We start from the raw sequence: 12,409 nt of genomic DNA, 5'->3' as shown, positions 1-12,409 counted from the left end.
ATTCATTTAGCTTTAAAGTATATAAATAGGAAAGGTCATCGTTCCTGTGTTATTTACACTGACTCAGTTAGTGCACTTCAGGCTTTGATTTCATGTGAACCTAGTTCTCACTCTATAGTGATTAAAATTCGCAAATTGTTTTGCCATCTTACTGCGAGTAATTTCTTTGTAAAATTTTGTTGGGTCCCAGGCCAGGTAGGTATAAAAGGGAATGAAGAAGCTGACGCAGCTGCAAAGTCAGCTACTCCTTTACAGCATATAATGCGTATTGAAGGAGATGATTTGAAGCTAGTAGTTAAAAAAGGACTAGCAGAGAAATGGCAAAACGTGTGGAACGCACAAGTCCACAATAAACTACATGAGATTAAGCCAAATATAGAAAATTGGACACATAATAAACGGTATGACAGGAGATCTGAAGTAATTCTTACTTGTTTGAGAATTGGGCATACTCGGTTGACTCATCAATACCTTTTGAAGGGTGAAGACCAGCCAGTATGCGAGCATTGCAACTGCTTTCTAAGTGTAAAACACATGCTTTGCAACTGCACAGCTTTTGATCAAAGTCATAGACAGCATTTTGGAAATGCAAGTCTGAGAGAGATTTTGGGCCAGAGGCCAAATCTTGACAAATTATTGAACTTTTTGAAAGTGAATAATATTTATAAACATGTTTAATTATTTATGTAGGTTACGTTTATATATATACCTTGTTGATTATTTATTTATTCATTTATGTATACATCTTGTTATTATTTATATGTATATTGTTATATGTGGTTTTGTTATTGATTAGTTTATTTATTTATTTATTTATATTGAACATCTTATATATATATATATTTATTTATTTATATATACCATTTGCCATGGCGCAGCTTGGCCTGTATGGCCCTTGTGCCAATAAACTTTAACAAACTTTAACTTTAACAGATCCTGTTATAGTTCTATCTTCAAAAATGTTTTGGTTGATTAAAACATAGGGTTTACTGTATCTGAGCTATGATTTCTTACCATTTAATATTTTCTGAATCTATAGGCATGCAAAAACCACTTGTCAGTTAAGGTCCACTCTACTCTATCTTTGTAAACCTTTCTTTATCAGAAGAAACTATCATTTTCTTTGTTCTCACTGATATTGATGCATAACTAAGTTTCACTCCTGTATTCCAAAAAAGAACTTTCTCAATTCAAACTTCTTTTTGAATATTTAGATTTATATACTGCTTTTCAGAGTACAGCCCCTTTGAAAAAATTACGAAGCTTCATTAAATTACTTTTTTAGAGGTCACTTTAAATAATTTGATAAATATTTTTATATGTTGTCCATATTCATCTTCAGATCAAACATAGAATGAAAAATTTTTTATTCTTTTTTTATTTTGCACTTGTCTGGTAATGTACCACTACTTGCATTTTTTCCCCCTTTTAATGCTATTTACTTGTGATAGCATTTAAATCCACAGATCTAAGCTTACATCTTCTTTTTGTTTCTTATAAAGAAACAAAAAGATGTAAATATATATATAATATAATATATATATTTCCTAGTATATATTAGGGAGGTTTTGCCCTCTACTCCTTCAAAAGCTTTGTGATAATTCATTGATTTTAGGTGATATCATTTCTACTTTTTTCCTCTGCTACTGTAGATGGCCCAACTCTTGTTTGCTCACTGCATGGGTTTTGCCCACTTGTTCCCAATATAGGCTATTCATAAAAGAAATTTTGTGAAGATTCATCAATTCTCAGTGCCACTGCTTATTATTTTTTTTCCTTGATGATTTTTAAGCAAAGTATTTCATATACACTACCCTACAATAATGGACCGGACAGCAAGATGTGATGGCATAGGGTAAAGAATACATGCTTTAATAGGAGATCCTTCACGTGCTGCAGTTATACTAGCAACCCTTTTGGGCATACTTTCAACAAGGTTTTGATACACAGCTATGGGTATTTGTGTCCATTCATGCTTCAAGAATGTCGCCAGCTCAGCTGTATATTTTGGACATGGTTCCCTGGTCCTTAAGCGTTGCTCTAACTCGTCCCACAAATGTTCTGTTGGGTTTAGGTCAGGATTCTGAGCAAGCCAACGAAGACAGTTGACATCTGTATCTTGATACCACTGCTTCACAGAGACTGCAACATGACATGGAACATTGTTGTCCTGGAAGTAAATTTGTCCATTCCATAAAATTGCCAGAGCGTAGAAAGAACCTGATTGTCCAAAATGTTCATGTAGGCATAGATGTTCAATTTACCAGGAACAACATGCAAAGGTCCCAGGCCATACCACAAAAAACACCACCATCACCAACTTGACAGGTGTCCATTCCGTTATTGTAGGGTAGTGTATATAGAGTAGATATAAAATTTGTTTACAAATTTTATACTGTACTTAGAATTCAATATTAATGAATAAATAAATTCATTAATATTGAATTAATTAAATATTATATTAAATAAATATTAATAATTTAAAGAAGAAATAACTTCTTTAAAAATAAAAATTTCTTTTAATAATAATTTACAGTTCAATATAATAAAGAAATAATTAAATACTATTTACAGCAAAGATCAAAGAAATTCCTAAAAAAGTTTCTTCAGTTCCTTCAGATGATAAAATCCATTCATTGTTTAATGATTTACCATCACCTTCAAATATGAATTCTAATGCTGCCATGAAGAGAAAAGCAGATGACACTCCTAATATATCCAAACCAAAAAAATCTCTTACAGGTATTATTATTTTTTCCCTTTAGGAAAAGATTTAGACAATTATTAAAAATATTTCATTTAAATTTAATTTTTTAAATTAATATATAATATATTTTTAAGGTGTGTATGGATTACAAGGATTTTTTGCAGAGAGAAAAGGAGAGAGAGAAGAAATGCAAGATTCACATATTTTATTTGATACATTCCACAAAAACATAGTTCATTTAGATTCTTCCATGTATGTATATACATATATAAAACTTTTTATAACACTTAGATTTTATTCTTTTTATAATCGATAGTTTTTGAATGTTTGAAATTTATTTCATATATTTAAACAAAAAATATATATATATATATATATATAATGCTGTCTTTATTTGGCTGCTTTCTTACTTTTTAATAATAGATTTTTGATACAGATAATAGAAATAACTGAAATAAACTAATAAAAATAGAGAAATTGGGGATTTAAGTACAGTCAACTCCCAATTATCCACAAGCAAATTGTGTTATGGACACCTGTGGACAAGGTCAATTACAACCCCAGCTAGTCATCCATCAAACTGATCAGCTGTACAGGTCACTTGGTATGTTCCATTTTCATCAGTGGGGATGATGATGATATGTAATAATAATTTATTTTTGAAAAAAATGCTAATTACCATTTTTTGAATTTATTACAGTATAGTGAGTTTTATTATTAATTTTATATTTTATTGTTAATTTTAATTTTTACAAATGTTGTTATTTATTATACATATTTTTCATTTTTTTATATGCTATTGTATGGTGTAGTTGTTATAATGTGAAAAATCACATGTTTTTTGATAATTGCTTATTTCTTCAAACTGTTCATTAACTAACAACCATCTAGTTTCATTTCTGGTTTAAATAGAACATCTCCAAGAAGTCTCAAATAGCTAGCTAAGCATTTGTAGTGTTTTTTTTTTTTTTTTTTTATTCATGGAATTTGATTATCCACAGTAGTTGTGCCACCCATTACCATAGATAATTTGGAGTTGACTGTATATATCAAATTTGAAAATAGGAAATATCTGGTTTCACATTAACTTTAAACTATAAAGAAACCAAATAAATGACAGCATTAGAAATGTAAAATTGTTGATTTAAAGAATTCTATTTTAAATAGTATATAAATCCAGTGAAACAAATTGAAGGATAATAGAAGCAGAAGTATATCTCAAAGGTCTCAAAAACATTTTATTCATTTAAGATCTTTTGTCTTTGCTTTGGATCTCACACCTGAAGATGAGATGAGGTCTCAAAAATAAACATTTTTGAGACCTCATCTAATAATATTTTGTGCATTTGTTTCTTTGTGTTTAATATTCAATATACAAAAACATTTATACAGTAAATATATAATTATGTTGTTTCAATGTGTTCAATATATATGTAGGCTGTTTTTTTCAAGCTCCAATGGTGCATAAAAAAAAGACAAGTGTAAATAACAAAATGAATTTATTACCAAAAGTTAGGTACAAACATGGTTACTTTTCGACATAATCACCGTGAAGATTGAGGAATTTGTCATATCTGTGGATGAACTTTTCCATCCCCTTGTCATAGAATGTTGCCACCAATAACTTGAGGGCCTTAATGTTGTTTTGAAGATCGTCATTAGTCTCGAACCTCTGCCCTCCTAGCCACTTTTCCTGTTCAGGGAAGAGGTGGAAGTTACTTGGCACTAAATCAGGGCTATACGCTGAGTGTTTAAAGGTGGTGAAGACTTCCAACCAGCTTAAAACTTTTTAATGTGTGAAGACTTCCATCTCATTCCTGAACTGAAAATGTTGCTAGCAGGGCAGAGGTTTAAGACTAATGACAATTTTCAAAACAACATTGTTAAGGCCATCTCAATTCACTGGTGGCAACATTTAATGACAAGGGGATGGAAAAGCTTGTCTACAGATATGACAAATTCCTCAATCTTCACTGTGATTACATCGAAAAGTAACCATGTTTGTACCTAATTTTTGGTAATAAATTCATTTTGTTATATATACTTGTCTTTATTTTATGGACCATTGGTGCTTCAAAAAACTGCCCTCGTACTTATGTTCTTTATATCAAATAACAATATATTTGTATTGGTCAAAACTCCATCATTTCAAACAAACAATTCTCTTGATTCAATGATATCAACATCTAAATATTTACTGTTTCATATACAGCTAATGTTTTTTGCAATTTATAATTAGGATTTTGATATTTTGTTGTTAAAAAAAGTTACATAATTAATAATTAAACTAAAAAAAGTTTACAAAATTAAAATTAACTTTGTAAATTTTTTGTCCATTCAATATGCTAGCTTCAATTTCATATAAATTGCTGAAATACCTCTAGGCAAATAGATAATATAGCATAGTTTAATGATTGTTCTGTCTGTAATTGTTTAACTATGGGGTGATTCACTCTGGACTGAACACTGTAATGTCTAATTTTTCGGAAGCCCAGAAATTACCTAACATTCAAAAACTAAAAATTCTATTTATCATTCTTTGACTGACTATATACAATATGAAATAAGTTAGAAAATATTCAAATATAAAAGGATACTTTATCCTATCAAAAGTAAAACAAGATATATACAAAAACTTCTCTGACACTTGGAGAACTTAGTTAAAATTAACTTAGAATTATCTTAATCTCCACAAGAATTGACAAGAAATATGAAACTGGACTATATACAGGAATTTCACAAAGTAATCTTACAATTAACTTGCCTAATTGTCACCAAGAAGAAACTTTTAATCTGTCATCCAAATCGAAAGCCTTTTTTCCTTAACCTCACTAAGCCTCACCTTGTCTTATTCGCAGCTCATCTCTTCTTTTATAGTGCTAAGAATGGTGACATTACATTGATATGCCCACTCAACCCTATTTACATACTTAAAGTTAACATTTATTTACCATATTTACTCGCATATAAGATGAGGTTCTTATTCATTTATTACAGCTTCAAATTCCTAGGTCTTCCTATAGGCACAAGCAAAAGATTCTTTGCATTTTTGCAAATAATTTTTGTGAACTGTATATTTTCATTTTTACAGAATGCTTACCCTCTTGTATTTAAAACAAAAGTGTTTTATCTGGGTTGTTTGAATCATTCTTGTAAATTGTCAAGAATAAAGATGAATAGCAATAGGAAAAGCAAAGCTTTTGAATTGAATTCCAGATTGAAATTCCAAAATTACATGGAAGTACAATATACGTTTTAACCCATTCCCAAGTGAAAACATGATTATTCGGAAATCAGAATTCAGAGAAACTCATAAGTGTAATCGACGGAGAGTGGATTTGACTGTTAAGAATTGGCAAAAGAAAGGTATCCGGTTGTCCAACTTTACATGGAAAAATCTTGTAAAATCGACAACAAATTATGTTGTCGATTTTACAAGATTTTTCCATAAAGTTTAAAATGCCAGTAATTTTTGTGAGACACTGTGTGCATTTACGTTCATTTGATATTTTACTTGTGATTAAACAAAATAAAATTAGAATTTATCTAATAAATCTAATTTTCTTTATTTTGATGTTTAAGGTCACACCTCATCCTATATGCGAGTAAATACGGTAACTCTAGCAATCTTCTTTCCATGTCATATCATCACCCTCAAAACTATTATAGTAAGATGAGTTTCATTTTTAGTTTTTCAGTTTTGTCCAGGCAAGGTACAGTAGTCTATTTTTAATGGAATAAAATACTCTAAAATAAATAAGAAAATGAACTCCTTACAACTTAATATTACATGGAATATTTTTGTATAAAATGAAAATATGAAACACAGAGTGATTATTTCATGATAGAGCAAACAACCAAAGTATGTTTTACGTTACATGTTATTCAAATGTGACTGTGCAGTCAAGAGTTATTGAACAAAATAAGTGTTCAGTTCTGAATGAATGATTGTATTATATTAAATTTGTTATAAAAATGTTTTATAATAGGAAATAAAAATTACACAATAAATTTATTATTACAATAAAACTTACATTGTTTTCTCCAATAATTCTGTAATTACTATAGTTGCAGAGTTGCGCTGTATGGTGTATTTGATGGACATGGAGGAGCCCGTGCTTCAAGACATGTTGCCGATAGGTTTCCTGATAGTTTAGCAAGCAGCTTTCCCAAGGGTACCAACATGTGTTCAAGCTTCTGTCTGAACTTTTTTAGACATTTTTGGCACATTAGTAATAAGGTCAGTTGTACTCGATAACTATGGCAGTCTCTAAAACTGGATTTCACACAGTTAATCGTGAAAACAGAGTTATCGACCATAGGCAGTTTTGCAGGTGATAATAATTCTAGTTGCAGTATATTAATTGCCAAAAATATTAATTCTAAGGGTTAGTATGACATCAGAAATACTTTGGAACCTGCATGGAATGGAATTAATATCAATGTCAAAAATGTTCTCATATACAAGAACAAAAATATTCATGTTTTAAAATTATTAAATTTCCTTTTTACAAAATGATGTTCCCTCTTATGCAGGATTCATTGTATTTTATTCAGTTTATATAATTTTTAATTTGTATAACTGCATGCACTTTATTCTCCTAGGTAATGTCGAACAAGTTGAGAAAGAAATAAAAAAGTGTTTGTTAGAAACTTTTAAAAAGACAGATGAAGAGTTTTTAAAGGAAGCAGCTAAAAGTAAACCAACATGGAAAGATGGAACAACTGCGATAATTGTATTACAAATCAATAATACACTATATATATCAAATCTTGGTGACAGCAAAGTAAGATATTAATCTAAACTTTCATTAAGTATTTTTAATTCATAAAAGGAATCTTGTTTCTGGCAGTTTTTCTTAAATAATTCATATTGAATTTTGAATACAGTAGAGCATTGATTATCCGACTTGTTTGGGGACTGGGGTTGGTCAGATAATTGAAAAGTCGGATAACCGAAAAGTATGAAAAAATCCATTATTAGTGTAGTATATCATTATATCCCATCTAATTAGTATATTAGTATATCGCTATTAACCTACTTCGCATTGAATTTTCCTCCATGTTAAGCATATCAAATTTTTTTTAAAAATAATAATCGTTGCTATTGTATCGTTAAAAATTAGAAAATTAAGCCTCGTTTAAATACTAGGTCCCTTTCATGGTCGATCCAGTGTTGCCAGCTAAAACACGTAAAAATAATATTAAAGTAGCCAAGACATAGCTAAATATTGTAGTGCCACATCACTAGCGGACATTTGAATTTGCCGACTAGAATGCAGTCGGTTAACTGAGGTGACGATTAGTCGGGCGTCGGATAATCGATGCTCTACTGTATTTACATTGACTCTCAATCCTGTTCTTACTAATATTTACTATGTGGTATTCATAATGTGTTGTGTGTATTAATCGAACAATTCATCTTTTGTGTTATTGAATTCAAATTCTTTGTTAATGGTTAGTATCTATAAAAGACCATTGTAGATTTTTTTCAGTATTGATTAAGCAGTATTGATTTTGTCTGTAAGTTTTTGTATTTTAAATTTATATTTTGGTTACATTGGTGCAAGTCATCATTACATAAAATATGAGGAAAAAAATTAGTTAAAATATTGTCAAAATGTATCAAATGAAGATATGAGTAGATTTCTCTGTCATTCTGATAACAAATTTATTTCTGTATATATTTTTCTATATATTATAGACTTTGATTCATTATGTAATCTTTAAATTTATGATTCAGATTATACCATGTATGAATATTTATTATCGTTTATCAATTTTATAACATAATTAAATTATATAAAATCAAGTAAAATATTATTAATTAATATATTACTGTATTATAAATGTACAGTATTTATGCTTCAGCATCTCAGATCATAAATTTACCAGTACTATAAAAACATGCAAAATTTAAAGTGTGTCTTATCTTAAAAATTATAATAAAACTTACAAATATAATAAGTTAAAACATAAATTTTATTAAAATTTAAAAGCATAATTATGAATAAAACAAAAATATATTTTTATGAAGTATCTATTAAGCAAATTGCCATGAATATGTTAAAATTTTAATAAAATGACATAACAATTTCTGATAACTTTTGCAGTCAGTTATAAGAATAGAATATAATGATTTACATGCCAGATGATAGTTCTGATAAGTAGTATAATAAGACTGAATTATTGAAATAGGAATATTGAAAATTTTATCTAATATTGTGCAAAAATAATGCTAGAAATGTTTTGATTTATTTATTTGAATGACACAATTGATAGATTACTTATATATCGGACTATCAGGTTTATTATTTACTTAGTTTAATAAATTAGAAAAGAAATGGCTTTAGTTCATTTCTTTTTTAATTTGTTAAACTAAGTAAATTACTTATTTATTTCTAGAAAGAATCAATTGATAAAACTTGTTATATATTATTGTTATACCTTTCATTTACTTTTAAATGATTTTTAAATATTAAATTTTGAAACATTCATTAGGCAATTTTATGTCGTTTTAATGAAGAAAGTAAAAAATATATGGCTTTGAATCTGAGTAAAGATCATTCACCAACTGATTATGAAGAAAGAATGAGAATTCAAAAAGCAGGTGGCTATGTAAGGTATGCTAAGTTTCATATCAATTAATTTCAATTATACATACATACATACATACATACATACATACATTAACTGATTAATAAATTATCAATAAATTTAATAATAGATTTTGCTAAATTATACACAACATATTACATGCTAAAGACATTTTAAAGATGTTTATTCTGTGTGTATATATATGTAGATATACTACAGTGAAATCTGATTTTAGCACCTTTTATTCAATAAATGAAACATCCAGTCTTAGCATAATTATAAAAACTATTGATATAGTTTTAATTAAGTAAATGCTGCCTTCTTCAGACAATGGATTAAAAATTTTCTATTCTCCAAAACCTCTTAGGTGAACAGAACAATGAATTACTTTTTTTTTAAATAATAAAAGCATCATGAATATCTTCACTATCATTCTGTTGTTTACACCAGTGACAATCCAAAGCAGAATTCTTATATACAGTAACAACCTTTTCTTTGAGGCTATATCCAAAAGAAAGGTTGTTACTATATATAAGAATTCTGTTTTGGATTGTCACTGGTGTAAAAAACAGAAAGATAGTGAAGATATTCATAATGTTTTTATATTCTTTAACCTATCCGATGTTGAAATTTTTATCTGTTGCCTGTATGCTATGTTGAATTTTTGTCAATGTTAAGCCTAAAAAAAATTGTTTTTAAATAATAATCGTGTTTACTGTATCATTAAAAATTATTTTTTTATGTTGCACAAACAAAATAAATATATTGAAAAATATAGAAACAAAAAAACCTATATTTCAAAAGTTCGTTTTAATATAAAATTTGTGACGCATAGTGACATCTAGTATCAAAAACGTTCTGATGTAAACACGAAAATATTCGGGATCGCCCACACAGGTCAATGAGGTCAACACGAATATTTTCGGGAATAACACAGGACAGGTTAAAAATAAAATACTGTCAGCCAAGGTTTTAAATATTGACTTAATGAATCCACTTAATTTCAGCTTCAGATTTTCAGAATTTGTATTGAACTGGAATGCATTGAATAGAATGCATGTGTAGAATTCAAATTTGAACAGGCTGAGCCATATCAGATCACTTCAGCTATAATAATGTTTCTTACCATGCTTGACATGCTTTGGATGGCTGTATCTCATTTCTAGAGTTGATACAATTGGAATTATGTCTGGCTTTAAATATTTCATTGGACTCTAAGAATCTGATGTGGTCTCAATTTGTAGAGGATTGATGAGAAGGGTCTTCCAAGGCAAATCTTGACAGGGCAGTGGTGATTTTTGAGTGCTTTGTATCATAATTGTGTTCACATATCTTTTTTCTGATGACTTTTTGGTGGTACCCTTCTGTGTAGACTAGATCTCTCCCAAATCTCTTGTCTCTTAATGGAACCCTATACACTCTTGGGAGTTTCTGGCAGTTTAGGGATTCAACGAGAGGTTTGGAATCTAGTCTATTTGAATGCCACCAAAAGGTCAATATAACAGAGGCTATGTAAACACAGATATGATATATAAAGTACTCAAAAGTCACCACTGCCCTGTCAAGGTTTCCCTCAGAAGACCATATAGATGCTAAATTAAATCAGGCCCAGCTCACCAAATCCTCTAAAAATTGGGACCACATCAGACTGTTAATCCATTTGAAGTATTTAGAGCCAGACATAATTTCAATTATATCAACTCTAGGGATGAGATACAGCTATCCAAAGCATGGTAAGCATGTACAAAATATCATTATAGCTGAGGTGATATAATATAACTTGGCACATGTTTTATACTGACCTGTTCAAATTTGAATTCTACATGTGTTCTATTCAATGTACTCAATACAAACTCTGAAAACCTGAAGCTGGAAGCTGAACAGGTTTAGTAGTCTGAAGACATTTCCAGTGATAGAAAAGTATATTTTGGTAATTTAGAATTACTTTGGGTTTTGGCCTGCCAATTTGTTATGCACCCAACAATCAATGGTCAGTTCAAGAACTGTCCAAGAACGTGGCCAAAGCTAGAAGTTTTGCAGAGCTGGATCATGTAGTTATGAGAGTTGATCATACTAGTTCTAGCTCGCATTATTACCACTGTGAAAAATCTCTACTTTAGTCAAAGTAGAAAAAAACCACTTCTAAAGCAAAGAGAAAAACTAATCAATGTTCAAATTGCTTTATTTTTGTTGAAAAATTGTAGGAAAATAAAAAATGTATTTACAGTTGAAAAAAAATGAGAGAAACCTTTTTACTGAATAGTTTAAAAAATCAGACAAAAGAAAAATGGTTTTAATTGTAGAAAAAACTCATCTATAAAGATAACATCTCCTTAAATACAGCTGAAAAAATCATGTAAAAAAAAATAAAAACTCTTCAATTACAATTAACAATAAGCCTTTAATCCCTTTTTAAAGATATTTAATACAAATAAAGTAATACCTTGACTTACACTAACACGGAGTTACGCGATTTTCAAATCTCATCGATTCGTCTTTTGTTTGAGCGCTACACAATTCTTGATTACTCACTCCCCCCACACAGCTTACATGTTCAGACGTGTTGTGTGGAATCAACATATAGCTACAATTTATTTTGTGTTATTTATTTCTGTGTTTGTTATATCTATGGAGATGTGAGAGACTCTACTATGTCATCTAAATGAAGTAGAACTGATTCTTCTGCATCAAACAAGAAAAGAAAAACTTTATCTTTGTAATGTAAAGTTAACATTATTAAAGACTTTGATACAAAAATGAAAATTTGTGAATTAGCAAAGAAGTTTGATCTACTGGAATCGATGGTCAGAACAATTATAAAAGGTAAAGAAAAAATTCTTGAAGCTGTAAAAAATGCTCAATCTTTAAATTCAAGCATCATTCGTAAACGTCACAGTATTATCCGAGATGGAAACAATGTTAAAATTATGGTGTGATAATCAAGTAAATGTGAAAAATTGTACAATAATATAATTTGTTATACATACGTATTATCTAAGATTTTATTAAACATTTTTTTCTAAATTATTGTTTTCTTTAGTCTCCAGCCCCAATTAAAAATTATTTGTATGTATTTATATGCGAAATTATACCCCGACTTACGCG

The 12,409-nt window shown here is 29.2% G+C and overlaps 1 protein-coding gene across 1 annotated transcript in view; it reads left to right on the top strand.

Moving 5' to 3' along the window:
- The window catches only part of LOC111635601 (integrin-linked kinase-associated serine/threonine phosphatase 2C-like), a 33,501-nt gene that overhangs the window by 7,214 nt on the left and 13,878 nt on the right, over window positions 1–12,409 (top strand). The window contains exons 2-6 of the mRNA XM_023380608.1: window positions 2,575–2,742; window positions 2,842–2,959; window positions 6,776–6,882; window positions 7,313–7,494; window positions 9,209–9,330. Of these exons, the coding sequence (XP_023236376.1) occupies window positions 2,575–2,742; window positions 2,842–2,959; window positions 6,776–6,882; window positions 7,313–7,494; window positions 9,209–9,330 (697 nt within the window). The remainder of the gene's footprint in view (window positions 1–2,574; window positions 2,743–2,841; window positions 2,960–6,775; window positions 6,883–7,312; window positions 7,495–9,208; window positions 9,331–12,409) is intronic.

This window comes from Centruroides sculpturatus, unplaced genomic scaffold (genome assembly GCF_000671375.1).
Source record: "Centruroides sculpturatus isolate CEXI.00-Female unplaced genomic scaffold, Cexi_2.0 scaffold867, whole genome shotgun sequence".
NCBI classification, from domain to species: domain Eukaryota; kingdom Metazoa; phylum Arthropoda; class Arachnida; order Scorpiones; family Buthidae; genus Centruroides; species Centruroides sculpturatus.
This window is presented reverse-complemented; position numbering and strand designations above follow the sequence as displayed.